The 18,779-nt window shown below is 47.5% G+C and overlaps 2 protein-coding genes across 5 annotated transcripts in view; both read right to left on the reverse strand.

Annotated features, from left to right (window-relative positions):
• The window catches only part of GALNT18 (polypeptide N-acetylgalactosaminyltransferase 18), a 332,956-nt gene that overhangs the window by 84,707 nt on the left and 229,470 nt on the right, over window positions 1–18,779 (reverse strand). For all 4 annotated transcript variants that reach the window (XM_073216198.1, XM_073216195.1, XM_073216196.1 and 1 more), the window contains 2 exons: window positions 6,476–6,659; window positions 4,706–4,903 (listed from right to left, as the gene is read on the reverse strand). In XM_073216198.1, coding sequence (XP_073072299.1) covers window positions 4,706–4,903; window positions 6,476–6,659 — 382 coding nt within the window. The remainder of the gene's footprint in view (window positions 1–4,705; window positions 4,904–6,475; window positions 6,660–18,779) is intronic.
• On the reverse strand, window positions 117–4,548 carry LOC108384342 (overexpressed in colon carcinoma 1 protein homolog). Its single transcript, XM_017641238.3, has one exon. It carries the CDS (start codon window positions 2,788–2,790, stop codon window positions 2,599–2,601), a length of 192 nt encoding a protein of 63 aa, XP_017496727.1. The 5' UTR covers window positions 2,791–4,548; the 3' UTR covers window positions 117–2,598.

Genomic DNA, 18,779 nt, shown 5'->3' on the forward strand with positions numbered 1-18,779 from the left:
CTTTAAATTGTTCTACTGCACACTGTTAACATTTCTAGCCCTACCATAGCATCTCATAGGAAGGGATCAGTATCCCTTCCCTCCTGATACTCTGCTCCAGGTCTCACCATTTCTCACCTGGATAGAGCAACAAGCTTCCCAGCTGGATTCCTCAATTTCCACCCAATCTCCTCCAATAAGTCACCACACAGCTGCCTGAGTATTCTTGTTAAAAATGCAGATCTGCTCATACTGCTGTCTGCTTAAATTCCTCACTGACAACCTACAGATAAATCCAAATCATTTATCATGCTATCCCAAGTCCCAGCAAATCTTTGCAAATGCACCAAGATTGGCATGCAGAATCCAAGTTGGGGAAGGGTGGGAAAGTTGGCATGGATGCACAGGTAGAAAGAGAGACTGGGTCAACTGTTCAGAGTTCAGGGGTCAGAGCAGCTAAGATACAGACATTCCATCTAGATAGGCAGGCTGAGCACTACTTCTCTGGATTTAGAGAGGAAGAGAAAGTGAAGGAGAAGTGAAGAATCCTCAGTGATGAGAAAACTGTCAGTCACATGCAAATGGACCCAGCTTTGAAACTGGCACCTCATCAAGGAGCAGCATCAGTTATTTTGCAGGCCATTTCTCTAGAGAATGTGGATGCAGGAGGCTGCTCAGGCAGTGACTGGAGCCCTGGGGTCCCTGCCCTGCTTCCTTTTGAATCACAGTATTTTATCCTGGATGGTCTCACCTTCCATAGACCACAGGCATCAAGGGTATCCGTCTACCTCAACGCACTGCTCCAAAAGCACGCTGAGCTCCGGCTCTGGTGGGGGATGCTTGACCCCAGCCTTGGAGGTACATACTATGGGAAAAATCTGTTCTCGGCTCTGTGTCTCTGAGAGAAGCTCCCTAGTCGATCTGAGCACCTGATTCTGTTATTTATGAAACAGAATCAACTATAACCTCAGAAGGATTAAGTTAAAAATTATAAAGCACTTGAAAAACTCTTTGAGATAGATGATACTCAAAAGATCAGTTAAAGATCTGCACTTGCACACTGAAGAAGCCCAGAGATACCCTGTCTAAATGTGGTGAAAAAGAGCATGGCAGAGTGCTCCAGGACATACAGCAAGGGCCTTTCCCACCCGGCGAGACCCAGTCAAGGGAAGAACAGAATCCAAAGCAGTTACTCTGGGATTGTTGGCACAGGCCACGCTGGGCAGTCTATTACTTATTATCCAGCTGGGATATTAAGTAGATCTAATCAGCTGAAAGTGTTATTGATTTTTACCTCATCTCATTCCCCAAAAGATAAGAAATAGCTTATAAGAAAATGTGAAATACATTAAGGTCCAAAATACATAAATATCTGAAAAGACCAAATGTTCACAACAAATTGGGGGCCAGTTAGAATGTATGTGGAGGTTTAGGTCCTCCTTCATGGTTCTTAAAGTAGACTTACAAAATTGACTTTGAGCTTCCTGGTGTCCAAGGTGAAAAATGAACATACATAGTCTTAGAAGTAAGATTTACAGTTCCTATGTGGAAATCTCATATAAATTCCTCAGGGGTAATGAGGCTTTCTTTGACTAGCAGGCAGTTTGAAGGAAATTTCTCGTGTCAGTCTTCTTCAGGTGGACACTTTAGTATGTAGCGAACAACCATCTCAAAGGCATCCCTTTAGAATGAAATAGGAGATATCTCTGAGCTCTTTTTTTTTAATGTTTTAATTATTGAAATACATTGGTAAATTGAGGGATTTACATTGCAGTAGTAAGTAGATACACATGGTCATTATCAAAGTAAGAACCTTCCAAATATCCCACTGTTGGTCACAAGTCCTTGAAAATACTATAGAATTAACATGAGATCCTGTGATCACACCAAGGTAGAATGGGAGACTCAATGGCTATGAACTATTTGTAGTGAAATAGTCTTTGCCTAAAGAAAATAGGAAATTAATCAAAATGTGCATATGGCATGCAAATTTCAGCAGTTTGTTTTTAAATATTACAATGTAATACATTGGCCAGGAAGTTCTCTGATATTTAAATAAAGCTGAAAACCAAACAGTAAAAAGGGAAAGAGGTAACAATAGGAATCAATTTAATAATCTTACAGCCAAAAATTAATATGAAGTAGAAAAAGTGAAAATTAACAAATATATTACTGTACGTAATTCATTTACAGTGCCTTACTATCTCTTAAGGTATAAATAGAATAAGGATTTTGTTATATAAAAACTATCAAAAAAGTGTCAGTGAAAAAACATGATCTTCATGAACCATGCTGAATGGCCAGGGTGAAATGTGGCTGGAACACAGCAGGCCAGCTGGGCAGCAACAGCTGGTTAGCCTGTCTTTTGCAGTTCGACCACAGAAAGTTCCATATGCGGCTGTACTGTTTAATCAATTCGTTTCTAGTATCACAACGTACCCATGGTTTTAACTACAGACTTAGGAATTTTGCGGGAGGGAGGGGGAGATGGGGAGGCAGAGCAGGGGACCTTTAGCATTTCCTTGAACATGTCTGTGCACATTACAGTGTCCCATGGAGTGGAATTCCTTCCAAACTCTAACCAGCAAGCTCTTGATTATTAAGTCATGACATTTTCTTCTAATTTTTTCGTACAGTCTTTGTTTGATTGTATACCATATTGGCAGCTTCAGATGGTAGACCAACATACACCCCACCATAGTTTCTCCTCTTGTCATCTTCCGTTATCGATTCTTCTGCTACATCTTTGGCTGCTCCTGCAGGGCCTCGGCCGGCTCCCGCGCTGGCGGCGGTGGAGTTCCCGCAGCCCATCGCGCCGCAGGCAGGGGAGCCGCGCTCGGAGCCGGCGGCCGCACGTCCTGGGGGCGGAGACGGAGGCGGAGGGCGGCGCCCCCCGACGGGAGGCCAGCGGGGCCGCGCGGGGGCCGCCCTTCCCGCCACCGCGGGGCCTCTGAGCTCTTTTTAGATCTTAAATCATGTATGGACAAAGCACTAAAGCACAGCTCCAAAGAAATAGAAGATAGATTTGTAAAACCCACAATTTTCTGTGGGGCTGTCTTCATCTAGGGATAAAGCCAGGAGTGTTCTTCCAAAAATATTTGATAAAAATTAGGTGATGGAAATTTGAGGCTGAGATAATATCTCTGTCAAGAACCTAGAACACAGGTTTACTAAAATGAGGCTGACACACTGAGAGAAGAGCAGAACAGAAGCAGCTAATAACAGTACAGTCTTTTATAAGAATGCTCATTGCTTGATGGCCTACTTCCCTCTAATAGCAACCAACAGACGTGGGGGCAGAATTCAGCTGCACTGGTTCTCAGCTCAACAGTGGGTGAGTAGGGGTGGCAACCAGGAGTGGGACCTCACTGACCTGGCCTTGGATCCACTGCCCAGAGCCTCTGGCAGCCATTTGCCTCTGTCATTCTTACCTTCCTCATCTTATAAAACAGGGAGGACACAAGAACTGTCACCAAGTTATGATGAGGAGCAAATGAGAACATGTGTGTAAAAGGCCCTAGCACACAGTGACCTCTAAACAAATATTTAACAACACAAAATTGTGGCAGAAGCCTAACAGATAGGTAACACAGATAACCAAAGGAAAGCTAGGTGGAGTTCTCTTCCATTCTGTTTTAAATAGGAAAACAGATTTTTCTTCTAGCAAGAAAAAAAATGTGATCTTAGATAATAATCACCTACTTTCAATTAAATTTTTTATAATCTTTCTCCTTTATGTAAATACAAAGCAACATCAGTTTCTAATCTCTTCTTTCATTTCAGGAACTGTCCCCTAGGCTACCTTCTGGTGCCATCTGTGTGTTTAATGGGCAGGACTTTGCAGAGAGCATAAAGGCACCTGATCTGTGATTAACCAGATAGAAATAAGGGCTGGTGGGAATGGCTATTTCAGGATTCCTGACACATAAAACAGAGGCTGCACAGGAGTGTCATTCAGTGTCTATGAAGGTAGCAGCAAAGACTGTCAGAGTATGGGATCCTTGAAACACACCTAACAGAATCAGGTGCTCAGATTGACTAGGGAACTTCTCTCAGAGACATACTTCCACAAAAGTGGAGCCACTTTTGTCTGAATCAAATAGCGTCAGCTTAAACATCAATAAGGCATACAAGGTGCTGGGGGGTCAGGCCTTACCTCTCTGCCCCTCCAGCCTCACTGCCTGGGGGACCCTCACAGTCCTCCTTCCAGTCCATTTGAATCTCCTCTGTGTCCTTGAACTCACTCTGCTCCTTGGACTATGGGTGCCCTGCTCCAACTTTGCAATTTCTTATGTGCTCTTAAAAACAAGTGCAAATGCTACAGTCTGAAAAGGATTCTGCCCACTTTCCATCAGTATGGTGGAATAACTCGTTATTCCAATTATTTTCTCTGTCTTCACTAGATTCCAGGCTTTGCGGAGGCAGGAACCAACTCTTATTCCCTCTGGATTCCCAGCACCCAGCACAAGTAATGGCACCCAGCAGGTGTCCCACAGTAATGTGTTGAAATGAGTGACTTTGAGTCCCTGAATGCATTCTGGGTGCCATGGCCGCAGAAGGGGTCATCAGAGCCTGTAAGTAGTGATGGAAGATCATTTTCAATTCCTCTTCACCACCTCCTGCCCCCCATCCCATGGTGGGGCTACAGTTTGGGGAAGAAGGGTTGGGCTGAGAGGGGAGTCCCTGACTGGAAGAAAAGGCAGACCCGTGGGTAAGGATGCATTACCTGATCGGGGCCGTGGAGTTCTCCAGTTTCCACCAGGCCTTGGGGGGGTTTAGGTAGCGGCACCACAGCTCCCAGTCAAAGCCCTGGGCAGCCAGTGGGTACTCTTCTATCTCAAAGTTGTCATATTTGATGTTGTCAAAAGATGGCGAGATGATCCGTTTCCGGTTCTCCTTTATGCGTGTGAGTACGGGTTCAGCCCTGAGCAGGAGGGAGGGAGAGAGGGATAACTGCTTCCAACACAGATACATACCAGATGGGCAACTCCTAAAGTTCCCTCCCCTGCAGTAACAGGGAAAACCACTGGGCCACCTTCCCCCAGGGAGCGCTGCTCTGCCTCCCAGGAGAAGCACCTGTTCAACCTCCATCCCCCGCACTTGTGGGTTGTCAAGAGGCCTGACCCCTCCTTCAGCATATCCTGGGCTGAGCTGAGAGATTCTCGGTGCCTTAGACCCTTGTGTCTGCTTGCTTTCCCTCTTTCCACTGGAAAAAAAATATCAAGACTTAAGAACCAAGAAAGGAACAGATCTGAGCTTCCATGGCAGGCTTTCAACTTGGGCTTTGTTCAGGTGATCAACAAGGAGGCAAAGGAGATGAGGATGGCAGAGATGAGGAGTGTGACCGAACTTACTTCCACCAGGCATTCAGGCTGCTTTGACCCTTCCAGACATGCCATCCCCACCCTGTGCAGTCCCCATGGCCCAAGGAGAGCCAGGGGTCAGGCTTCCGGGGAGCCAGGAGGCCCACAGGGGTGAGTAGTGTTTGCAGGCAGGAATGATGAGTTTTTTGTTAATAATGTATTTGCTGCATAATTGTTTATTCAAATCAGCTTGAAGAAGTAAGTGTCCCTCTCCTCTCCTGGCCATAAATCCAGTGAAAATGCTTTTTAAATAGTTACAAATGGCAAGCAAGGACTTCAACTATAAAAAATAGCTGTGTTGCAGCCTTAAATTGTGCCTGTTATAAAAAAGTATGCCCAAATCCAGTCCTGCTGTGTGCTTGCCTTGCTGCTCCCTGCTGCTAAAAGGCCCTCCTCACCCCACACCAGGGAGGCAGAGGAGGCACCTGGGGCCCAGGATGAGTAGGAGGACAGGACACTCAGCAACCCCCAGAACCTGGGCCCCCTATGCCCAGGCTCTCTGCAAAGCCATGCAGAGCAGGCTATAGCATGCCCTCCGGCCTGGAGACATGTCCCCATCCCTGCTTGGCGGTAGCCACTGAGGCCTTGTGTCTGTTCTCTGCTCCACCCAGCATCCCTGACCAGAGAAAGAAAGGTTTTCTAAGACCTAGTTCACCAGCACAAAGAATCTGAGATTCTGTGCTACCTCTGGCCTGAAATCTGCAGAAGCCCAGGACCCCTCAAAAACATCAAGCCACCATTGCTCCCTCTGCCCACTTGGTCTTGGCTCTGTCTGCATAACTGCTGCTGGCTCAGGTCTGGTCCCGTTCCCCTGCCCTTAACTTGGTTGGCCTGCTCAGCTTTGCCTTTAGCATTTACTCCTCTCCTAGATTATGTCTCCTAGAGGACCATGCTTGCTGGAGTCACACCTGATGTCACCCTTTAGACACTGTGCGCTGATGTGTTGACCCTGACTCTACCCAACCTGAGGGCCAGCCCTGTTGCCCAGATCACTCACACACCCAGATCTCACCTGCTCCCAGAATTCTCTCCTTTCCCCACCATGACTGGGATCCCAGCATGCTTTGCATCCAGCTGAGCCAGACCCCCCGGGTCATACTGGGAGTCATCCTCCTCTCCTGGTGGGCACTTACCAGCCCACATTGAACTCCACATGGGCATCAAAGAGAGCCACTACGGGGGCGGTGGCTGCCCTCCAGCCGCTGACCCTGGAGCGGATGAGGCCTTCCTGCTTGCTGTGGCGCACGACTTTGATGAAGCCTGGCTTCTGGCCATTCACCTTGTCCACATACTCTGTCAGCTTCTCCTTCAGTTCCTCTGTGAGGGAGAAAATGCATGGTTAGCAAAACGGGGGCCATTGTGATCAAGACATTTACCCTTTGAGGGTGAAGTAAGCCTCAGAGGGAGACTAGGGGGTCAATTCTCCTCCCCAGGTCTTCCTTAGGTCTCCCCAGGATGGCTCGTGCAGCTCAGCTTTGAAGGGGAAAATGGTGGCAAAAACAGTTATTTATTGAGCTCAGCAAGTTGTGCAGGATTGCATGCCTCACACATACTGTTTAGTCTTCATGACAAGCCCATGGGAAAATGGGGCTCAGAGAGTTTATCAATTTTTCCAAAGCCACATAGCTTGTGAGTGGCACAGTTTGCTTTCAAGCTGGATCTAATGACTTCAAAAGCCATGCTCTTCCCATTAGCTCAGCCTCCTTCCCCAGTGCCTCCCACCAGTCCTCCCCTGATCCCTAAGGGAAGCTCCACCTGGACCCACTCCTGCCTGGATCCCCATCTTCCCAGGAAGTGGATGGTCGGGAGTCGTGCTGTGTGAGTTCTCAGCCTTGGTCTATTGCCCAGCTAAGCCTCTAACTCCCCTGTTTCTTCCTTACTGGACACAGGGCCTGTGGCAACAGACAGGGCTTCAGCTGTAGGCCCTCAGCCCTCAGCTAGGCCGGGCATAGCAGCCACGTTCACTGTGTTTTCCATAGCAGCTCAGGCAACAGCCTGTGAGGGCCCGTCCTCCAGATAAATGACCTGAGTGGGCCACATTCTCCCACCTGCAGGCACAGCACTTCCCCAGGGCTTGATTTCCACGCTTTGCCTCTGTTCTCCAGGACCTGCCCCTTCTATCACCTGTCCTCCCATCTTCTCACACCCAGGCCCTGGGTCAGACCCACAGGGCTGAGCCTTGCTCTTCTCAGAGGGCGGTAGGAGCTCCATGTCCCTTGGCACCCAATCTGGGCTCGACCAGTTCCACTAAGCATGAGAAAGCCACGCAGTCCACTAAGTGTGAGAAAAGGGCATGAGGCATGTGGCAGGCATGCCCACGGCAGTGGCACAGTGTGATAGAACGAGGACAGCACTTGGAGTCAGCACCACTGCACTTTAAGTCTGGTTTCCGTGTATTAGCATCACGTTCCTGGGCCTGTTACCAAACTAGGTGTTGATGTCCACGAAGATGTTCAATGGGTGGATGTATTTTGCATGTGGGAAGGACATGGATTTGGGGGAGCCAAAGGGTGGGCTGTTATGGGTTGACCTGTATCCCCCAAAAGATATACTAATGTCTAAGGTCCAGTACCTCAGATATGCCTTATTCAGAAATAGAGTCTTTGCAGATTTAACCAAGTGAAGGTCACTAGGCACTAAACCAACATGACTAGTGTTCCTATAAAAGGAGGAAATTTGGACACAGAGACAGATGCACAGAAGGCAGACACGTGAGGAGACATAAATAGAAAATGGCCATCTACAAGCCAAGGGACATGTGACAATACCAGGAGGTAGGGGAGAGGCCTGGAGCAGATCACCCTACCACCTTCAGAGGGAGCATGGCCCAGCTGACACCTGATTTTGAACTCCAGAACTGTGAGACAATAAGTTTTTATTGTTCTAGGCCATTCAGTCCATGGCACTTTGTTATGGTAGTCCTAGGAAACTAATATGGGTTTTAAAGGTTAAATGGGATTAATGTGTGGAAAGGTCATAATACATTGATGCTCAAAAAAAGAAAAAAAGCTCCTTTCTCTCCTTCCCTCCATCCTTCCACATGTTTTCTATTACCGTGGGAGTTGTAAAAGAAGTGAGGGCTGACCATCCCTAGAAACCTATGTCTGGCTGACAAAACATTCTTTGATCCAGGGCCACCTCCTCACGCTCTGCCCTGCTCCTAGTTAGACATCTGCAGAAGCCAAGCCATGGGGGCCAAGCAGGAAATACAAACATGTGCAGGGGCCTCATGCCCAGGGAAGACAACAGAGCATGGTGGCCACGGCCAGAAATGGCATGCTCTTCTGCAGACATTGACTTTTCACACATGATGCTGGTCTAACAGATAGGTCTGGATGGATGGGTAGAACATGGTCCCTAGGCTGCTTTTTGCATCCCAGCTTAACTTATCATCAAGGAGGTGAGGAAACTGGGCATCTGATCCTGGAGAGCTACTAACTTGCTCTGTGACTCTGGGCAAGTCCCTGTGGATTCCAAAGACCCCAGAGTTAGTTGGACAGGATTTTAAAGTTTGCTTTGAACCAATCGCCCATCTAAAGCGTGCATCCCCTCTGTCTATCCTGATGAGTGATCGTCTAGCCCCTGCACTGACTGGGAGCTCTGTGCAGTCCATTTCTTATTAGGCCACTCCAACTATTAGGTGTTCTTTTTTCTTTTGCTCTCTAAATGCTAGAGCCTCTCAACCTTCCACTTACTGATCCAATACTTATTTTGGGGCCATAGAGGGCAGATCAAATCCCTCTTCCACATGATGACCATTTAGAGTTGAAAAGCACCCTTCAGCCCTTGCTGAGGATTTCTCCAGGTCAAGTGTCTTCAGTTCCTCCTTCTATTTCCTCATATCTCGTGAGGTTAAGCTCTTTTGTCATGTTGAACCTCTAAGTATATTATTTTTTCCTCTGATTCTTTTAAGTTACTCACCCAGAAATTGGCCTAATGCTTCTGGTACAAATTGGGCTAAAGAGAGTAGAGGGAACAAATCACCTCCCTTATTCTAGCATTTATGCCTCTATTCACATAGTTAAAGGTCACATTTACTTTGCCTACTTTTAACTCAAATTGAGCTTACTGGAAATAGCTACAGGTTCTTTTTTGCATGGTGCTGCTAAGTCAGGCCTCCTTCACCCCTCTTCTCCATGGACACACGTGTGTGTGTGTGTGCATGTGCATATACACTCTCTGAGCCAAAACAGGATCTTATGTTTAAAGATTGATGCTGCTTTCCTGAAATCAAAATGTTTTTACCACTGATTCTGTTATCCAGGGTCTTTGTGATCTAGCCCTTGCAACTTTCCAGCTTCTACATAAGTGATGAGCACATGCGCTTTGTTGTCATTCAAGTTACCCTTTAAAACAGTGTGACCCTTGTCCAGAGCTAGGGTCGGTGGGTCCTGTCAGGCATTCTCATTCCAGCCTAGAGAAAATTCAGCTGACTTTTGGGCTGCCATTAGCATGCTGTATATGTCACTATAGCTGATGACAATGACATCGTGCTCTCCAATCGCCCAGCTGTCTGGGAGGTCTGGGGATGCCACTGTGTCACAAATGTCAAGAAGTTAGCCATAGAGTGGCACAACTCAACGTGCCCCACACTTACAAGGACTCCGAGCATGGTTTCCAAGAGGCCTCTTAAAACATTTACTCTTTCATCACTTGGAAGGTCCATCTTTAATATATTCCTTTTGAAAATTATAAGTAGGGCTCATAAAGTCTGATATTTGGGCTTTTGATGGTAGTTGAGTGCTGAGTGAACAGAATTTGGTATGTGAACTGGGCTGGCACCAAATGACCTCCATCTCCCTGCTCCCAAAAGGATATTCCTCTCCTCCCCACCCCTCAGGTGAGAATCGCTTCCTATGGAGACCACTGTTCCTGAGGTTAGTGATGGGACAGGGCTGTGGATGATTGCCACCACATGATCCCCAGGAATCTTCTTTGAATTCACATCCTTGTGCAGCTGCCCACACTGCATTTGGGCTGACTATGTGACAACAGGAGCAGCAGTGAGGACCCTCTGCAAGTTCCAGCCTGAGGCCTTCAGCAGTCTTGCAGCTCTGCTTTCATTCCTTGCTACCATAAGGAAGGAAGCCTGAGCTGGCCTCCTTGAGGATGAGAGGCCCAGGGAGGCCCACTGAGACCCCAGACATGTGAGTGAGGCCATTTTGGATCCTCCAGCCAGCAGATGATTGCAAACCCAGTGGGGAGCCCAGCTGTCACCTCAGAGAGCAGAGACCAGCTGCCCTTATTGCAGAATTGTGGTCTCAGCCCTTAATGCAGAACTGTGAGCTGATGAATGGTTGCTGCTTTAAAGCAACTAACTTCTGGGGTGGTTTGTTATACATGAAGGCTAACAGAACAGGATCTCTTGCTCTGGTATAAGGTTAAAATAAGACTGTGCACTTCTGATGCACAGGAAATGAAGCCAGACACAGAAGAACCAGCTTAGAAGGTGGCAGCAAGAGATGAAAAGGCTTTGATTCTTGGAGGAGCTGCCTGTCCCTTCATACTTCTGAGCTCTGTTGACAGTGAATCAGAATAAAGGTTTCTGATGGACCAGCTAGGGAAAAATTTCATTCTCAGCCAGCTACATTGCAAACATTGGCTACTGATTAAAAGAGAGGATTCCCCTTACCCCTACCCAAATGACTGCCATAAAAATTTTTTAAAAACCTGAAAGACCCTGGATAACACTAGCTTGATCTTTGCAAAGTGTCTTTGCCTAATTAGGTTTTCATGTTTTCCTTCAACCTTTGCCACTTGCCAAAGAGAAAGAACTATCTCAAAAGTAATTTTTCATTTGCTAGCAAACTGTTGTCTAAGCTACTGCCTGTATCTCATAAATATCTATAAATACACTTTAGAACTTAGCTCAAAAATCATATGAAGAACCTGTGTTTTCTTTATACCTAAACCCAAACACATAACCTATCATATTTACCTTTTTGCTAAGGCTGCCAGGAGGCTCAGAGACAAATATAATGACTAATCACAGGGTTCTGTCAGTGTTTTTGCTTTTCTACCTTTGCTAAAGTTTTGATTTTCAAGTTCTAGTCTAAAAGCTACATTGCCTTTTGCCTTTTTTTTCCCTACACATCTGCCTTTAATATTTTTTGAAATATCTATAAATAATTTTTAATCAAGAGTGTTGGTAGAGCAAGACAGAGTATACTGTGGAAAGAAATGGAAGCCTGTATTTCATGTTTGTTTTAATGTCTTAGGGAAGGAGGAGGTAGGGAGCCTTCTCTATGTGACTTTGCCAGATTTAGAATCAATGGTAGAGCTGTCGATGGCCAGCATTGACAGAGAAATACAATTTGCACCCCGCATGCAGCGAGGTGTCCCCCTGCTAGTGCTGCTCCTCCAGCCCACTCCTACAGTTCATAAATCCCCACTCAGCCAGCATCTAAACGGCCTCTGTGAATCAGTACTCCTGGAAGCTGTGCTGGTGAAACACCATTTGCCTCTTGGGAAGTGACAGGCAAACAGAGCCCTTCCTTCCCTCCCTATAAATGCCCCTGGACACGCCCATAAAAAGCAGTCAGCTCCACCCCGAAAGAAACAAAATGCAGGATGAGCAGGAGACGTCTGGTACCAATAGGTATTAATCTGATTTAATGCTTAACGAGATACTCTTTATCTCCTGCATAAAGGAAAACAAAGGATCAGGAAACTGACAACCTATGCGGCTTCCCTGTTCCAGAGGCAGCTGCGCCAGCATCCCTGGAAACGGCCTGCCCAGGCTTGCTGCGGAGCCCCTGGTCCAGCTCCTCATCCGTCCCTCAGTGCTCAGATGATCCTTTTCCCTGTCTGCTGTAGGTCTGGGGGAGGTAGGAGTGAAGGGAGGGGCCACCCATTCATTCATTCCACAAATACTGAGCACTCACTATGTGCTAGGAACTGACCTAGTTGCTGTGGCAAGAGGTGTGAACACAGTCCTTACTAGCTTTCATTCTACTGGATGTTCACAAGGCACGGATGTACTCCTTTGGGAGAGAGGGAGAGGGAAAGGGGGTGACAGGGCGAGAGAAGAAAGGGAGAGTGCCTGGTTCATTTGGGGGGAAGACAGAGGGGCTGAAGCTCAAAGCTAGCCCTATTCCTTTCCTGTAGCCTAGTTCTGTTCCTTTCCTGTAGCCCAGTGGTTCTTAACTGGGGGTGATTTTGCCACACTCCCAGCCTAATTTGACAATGTCTTGAGACAGCTTTGGTTGTTACACCTTGGGAGGGTGCTACCAGGCACGGGTGCTGCTAAACACTCTGGAACGCCCAGAACAGCCCTCCATAAGAAAGAGCTATCCATTTCAAAATGTCCATAGTGACTTTGTGAAACCTTGCATAGCTCTTAATAATGGAGGCCCCACCGTGGAAATCTGAGCATGTATTCTGGCAAAGCTTTCAAACTGGCAACCCCAGGGCTGCATCTGTTTAGCGATGTGTTTCTTTGGCTGGCAAAGCGTTCCTGCTTGGTGAGAACTGGCTGGAGCTGAGTAGGAGCTGCCCCTGTAGAAGGCGTCTAACAGGCGCAGCAGGCTGCCAGCTTCACCGGAGCGCCATCTGCGCAGTAGCTCGTAGCCCACGCTCAGAAGGCCCTGTCCGCAGTTTACTGCTCCTGACCGAGGGTGCCCTGCCGGTGTTCCCTGACACTCAGCTTCCCACACACACTGCTGGTGCCTTCCTCTCTGCCCGAGGGCTTTCCCTCACCACGGTAGTGTGCTCAGCCTATGTGGGGGTAAGCCAGAGTGCTGGGGAGTTACTGTCCACTGACAGCCAATTGAGGGACAGGAGTTGGGGGATGAATACCCATGTTATGGACTGAATTGTGCCCACCCACCCCACCAAATTCACATGTCTAAGTCCTAATCCCCAGTATCTCAGGATGAGGCCTTATTTAGAAATAGGGTCGTTGCAGAAGTAGTTAGCTAAGATAAGGTCAGAGGAGTTGGAGGTGAGCCCTAATCCACTATGGCTGGTGTCCTTCCAGGGAGAGGGTCATATAAAGACAGACACACAAGGAGAATGTTCTGTGACAACATAGGTACAGATTGGAGTGACGCATCTCCACACCAACCTGCACTGAAGACAGCTGGTGAACCGTAGAGGACAGGGGGGAGGTGTGGAACAGGTTTGCCATTACAGCCCCGATGGCACCTTCATCTTGGACTCCTGGCTTCCAGAACTTGAGACTGGTTTACATCACCCACTTGGTGGTGCCTCTATAAATGAACATATCCCAGCTTCCTTACCCCTCCAGGGGACAGAGCTGAGGCAGGTTGTACACAGTCTCCAGATGGTTCCCAGCTGGACTGGGCCTAGGCTCACAGCGGTACCTTATCTGTCATGCCCCCAGCATTAACTTTCTTTTCTGCCTTGTCTCATGGTCCCAGTCTTATTCCTTCACCACTGTTCCCTGGGGACATTGACCAGACAACTGACTGGGCCTCAACCCCCATCTCAGGGTCAGCTGCTGGGAGAACCCAAACTAAGAAGTCATATGTTCCCCAAGGCACTATGGGCTCACCAGTTAATTCACTCTTGCCTGGTCCTTGAAAGCATGTGAATTTCCATCCCTTGACCATGTAGATGATGCATGTGTGTGTGTGTATGATAACTTAAGTCTCTTTACCCCTGCATTTCTACATTAACTAATGTTTAATAAAGAAATAATAATAATAAAAATGATGTGTTACGTATTATTCTAAGAACTTTATATGTATTGCCTCGTTTAAGCCTTTTGAAAAATCCTATAATGTAGTTACTACTATTATCCTGTTTTGAAGATGAAGCTGTTAAGACACAATGTGACCCAGGTAATAGTGGGGCAGTCAGGATTTAAATCCCACTGAGCTGTGTCTAGAGTCCATACTCTACCTCTACACTATGTCCTGCCTCTCTGGGATAATAAGCTGGCCTGCATAAGAATCAGCTTGTTAGAAACACAGGTTCCAGGCACACCCCACACAGAGTCTGATTCAGTAGATCTGGGATGGGGCAGGAAACTGAATTCTTGTATGGAGACTCTGAGTTTCCCCATGAGATCCTGATGTGCAGCCAAGCCTGGCAGCAACTTAAAAAATGAAGACTGGCTTTGTCACAGGGTGGAAAAAGGAACCTCCTCTGAATATGTGTGGTTCCAGCCCTTAACAGGAGGTCTCAGACTCCATCTGAAAAAGGCTTCTCCAAAAGGCTGCCTGGGGAGATTTTTCCATTCATTCTCCCAAACCCATGGGCTCTGCCTGCTGCCTTCAGGTGCAGACCTCACTTTCCAACTGGTGTTCACTTTTCTGCATGGCCATCTTCACCTTCAGATGCTTTGGATGTCCCCATAGCTCTCCAGCTGCCCTCTGCCTAGGGCACAGGCTTTTGTCTCGCCGCCCACCCCCAGAGTATCAGGCAAGCCATCCCTGTCCTCCTTCCTAACTCAGTCTCATCCCCCAGATCCCAGACTAGATTAGAGTTGCCACCCGTTCCCTCCAATTGCCTGGGAGGGGAGTGTGAACCCCGCCTGAGAAGTGCTAATAATTGCTAGTTTCCAGTGGTGCTAATTTAAAGATTAAAAACACAGCACATTTCTGTTTATTTCTGTAAGAGAGAACAGTAACTGGTCTTCCTCAGATCAGAAGATTAACTGGCTTTCCTCTAAAGCCATTTAGGGCCATGGAAACACAAATGATGTGTCAACACACTTTAAAAGAGACATTATTCATTAGGATGCAATGGTCGTCAAACCTAGCTGGTCACCATTCACTGAAGGGCTGAAAAGTAATATAGATGACACCCTATGCCCACCCCCTGAAGAATCTGGAGGGGGACTCTAGGCTCAAGGCTGATACATATGGGGAGGCAGGCTCGAACAGCCGGGACCTCAGAAGAACAGACCAGCCTGACCCTGAGGCCCGGGGCAGCCTTGTTTTTGTTCATTCCTCTCTTTTTAAGATCACTTCAGACATGCTTTCAAATCCTGGGCAGTTTACAAATGCCTTCCATGAGGTTCATTCTTCTGTCTGATATACTTAACAGCTGCACTGCTGTCCAGCTCTTTTAATAGCCGCCCTTCTTCAAAGTCAATTGGTACTGAAGTCGGTTGGAATGGCCTTAAATGGCTCTCCTCACTCAGGACTTGGGGAAAGGCTCCACCTAGGAGCCCCATGGATGGCATACAAAATACGGCTACAGGTCCAGGCACACTGTCACAATCTTCCTGGGAAGCTCCAAGCATCAATTCAGTCTTAGTATAGAAAGCCACCAAATTAACACCTAAAAGACCCAACCATCTCTTTCTGAGTTTCTTCTTTCCTATCATAGGCAGGCATTAGTGACCAACAAAACCCACAAGAAATATGTACTCCTCACTTAGTGGGGTTACCAAAACCAGGCTCTCAACATCCACTAACACTCTCTTTCCCAAAGATCCTGTGTCCTGCAACAAGATGGTCTGAACTGGTTTCTGAATATGACTGCAGCAGATGAGGTACAAGTGGTCCCCTGGCTAGTCAGGGATGTGTGGGCGCCAATCAACATTTAACTCTCTCTCTGTCTCAACAATAACAACAATGAACAAAAAACCTAATTTATAACATTTGCCAGTGTCTGTGGAGCAAATACCAGCACCATAGCTGATTTCAAGCTACTACCCTGATGCCACTGACTCTGACTGGGGGAGAGACGGGCAGAGTTGGCAATGGGTATGCAAGGTCATGGGCTATGAGCCTGGTCAGCCCCAGTACAGGACCCAATGCCCAGGGTGTGAAGGCTGCAGCCCCGGGGGCATTTCTGCCACTTGCTGTGTCGTGGGCACCATGCTCATAGCTTTTCATCTATCCACCCCATTCAGCAATTATATACTAAACACATATGAAGTCTTATACAATATTCTACATTCTTAAGTTATTGAAATCTCACTGTAAACAATGGCATTAAAGCTAATGCTTATGTACTGAGTGCTCACCCCGTGCTTGTGCTAAACCTGAGTCATATATTGCTCATTCAATACTCTCAATGACCATCATGCTACTCAACGTAGGTAGTACAGTTATCCCCATTCCACAGAATAGGAAATCAGAGCACAGAGAGGTGGAGGGATTTGCTTGGTGTCACAGAGCTAGAAGGAGGTAGGGTTGGGCTGCAGACCTGGGCACCTTGGCTCAGGTCCATGTTCTTAATCCCACACATGGTTATCTTCAAATGACGGAGGAGAAAACTCAAGAACAGACTTTAAACGGCATACTTGAAAGGGCACAGATGGTAAGGAATGAGCAGGGCTGCAAACTCAGATCGGCTATTGGATGCTGTGCCCCACAGCCTACCAAGGGCGCCATGTGTCTCAGGCCTCACAGCACTCTATGATCACTGGTTCAGTTCAGGAAGAAAGCATCCAGTGTTTACAACTTTGTATTCTTAGAACCCAAGGGAAGGAATTAGACTGCCAAACTCAGCTTCCTTTTGGCTGGAGGGCTGATAGAGGATTCACACAAAAATCGAATTTCTCTGGGATAAAAATCCCTGAGCAAGCAAGACCAAGAAATGAGGAAAGAGGGCCTAGGTTTGGTTGGGTGAGGGTTTCCTACAGTACCTATTACTCACCTTTGGGATTCACTGTATAATTGTGCCTGGGAAATCCAATAAGAGGCCAAGGACAAAAGACTGCCTGAACAGACCTGGGTGTTGACCATGGTCTGCCTGGGGTACACGTCCATGTGCCTGTACCCTTCAGCTCCAGGAAGGGGCTTCTGAATGCTCACACCCTCTTGCTCCTCACACCCCAGACTTGCCCAAGACAGACCTGGCAATCAGCACAGCCAGGAAGAGAATCCAGCTCTTCCTCCAGGGCCAGAGCTCCAGGCTGTCTATTCTACCAACTCTCTATTGGTCTACTGTGAATAATTCAGAAAATGAAAGTGAGAATAATGGACTGATAGAAATTGTTGTCTTTACAGGCTAAATGACCTTGGAAAAAGGCCAGTTTGCCTTTGCACTCCCTGAGGCTGTGTGAGGAGGAAACCCTGGTAATGGGAGTTGGTGGGGAAGCAGCCCAAATGCTGTGCCTTCACTTAAAGGGCATAAAATACTCCTGCTACTCTGATGCTTTTTAGCTAGAATCTGATGGGTAATTAATGTCATCTGTGTCCAGGCAGAGTGGAGTGGACACTGTTCCAGGTCCAGCCCCTCCAGCTCAGAAGCACTGGGCAGGGCCTCCCTGTGAGCTTCCAGGGAGGGCAAGACCAAGAACTTGAAGCCTTGAGAAATGCTGGCAGATAACCCTTCGCAGTGGGTTAAATTCCAGCTGGAAGCAAGCTCCATTGGTGTCCCATCGCACAAAGGGATTCCAGGAGGGCCAGGCATGTGCAGGCACCTGGGAAGGTCCAGTTGCTGTTGGCAGTTAAGCCAGAGGCCAACTGGAATTTTGGTGCTAACTTTTTTGTGTGTAAGACTTGGAGAGTTTAGAGTGCTACCCAGTTCAGAAACTTGATGATCCAAAAATCCTGTGACTGAGAGCCCAGGAGTTTATGGCTATGAGCCCAAAATTTCAAGATTTTTGAGATCCCTGAAGTCCCTGAGTCTCAGATACGAACTCCCATGATCCTGAGATCCTCTGACTCCAGGTTTCCATAAATGTCAGAGGAACAGCTCCCACCCCATGCCTCTGTTGCTATTGCTGTTGGCCTATGGGGTTGAAAGTTCTGGTCTCTGCTTGCTTCTCAGCCTCTTCTTCAGGACTCTGTGCTCAAGTCACATTCCCAAACATGCCAAGCTCTGTGGTGCCACAGTGCCTTTGCACTAACTGCCCCCTTTGCCTGGAACTTTCTTCCTGCCCCATTTGACCCAGCTCAGGCCTTTTGGAAGCCTTGCTTCACCTGAAGCTCTCCAACTGAAGGAAAGGCTAGGGGAAGGAAGGGAGCTTTCTTTTCTTTGCAACCCAGAAACAGGATGCCAGAAATACTGATGTGGTCCACGCAACCAGTGAGGGCTGACTGAAGGCCTCGAGGTCTAAGTCCTGCCAACAAAGACCTGTTGTCCTCTGTGGGAAGAACTAAGGCTCCGACAGGCTTCAAGTCAGCTCTGCACTTCTGCAAATCACTGCCGCTAAGACTGTGTGACAGGTAGCCTCCACCTGGCTGATTCATGACTCAGGAGACCTGGTAGGCTTTGCACACATATTTACACCCTGGCCCACTGCCTGTGTATGTCAGCTCAGGTTTGATGCTCTTTTTCTCAGCTCACAAAACGCCTTCAGGCAATCTATTCTCAAAGGCAAGGGTTCTATGAATGGGTGGGCAACAAGGCACAACCCAAGTGCTCTGCTCTTGGCGCTTGAGTCTTTCTTTTTTATTGAAAGATGTCACATAGAGCAGAATGGGCAGGGCCTCAGGGCAGAGACAGACCTCAATTTAATTCCAGACTAACCATTTATAAGCTGTGTGACTTTGGGCATGGGATTTAACA

Source organism: Manis javanica, chromosome 11 (genome assembly GCF_040802235.1).
Source record: "Manis javanica isolate MJ-LG chromosome 11, MJ_LKY, whole genome shotgun sequence".
NCBI classification, from domain to species: Eukaryota; Metazoa; Chordata; class Mammalia; order Pholidota; family Manidae; genus Manis; species Manis javanica.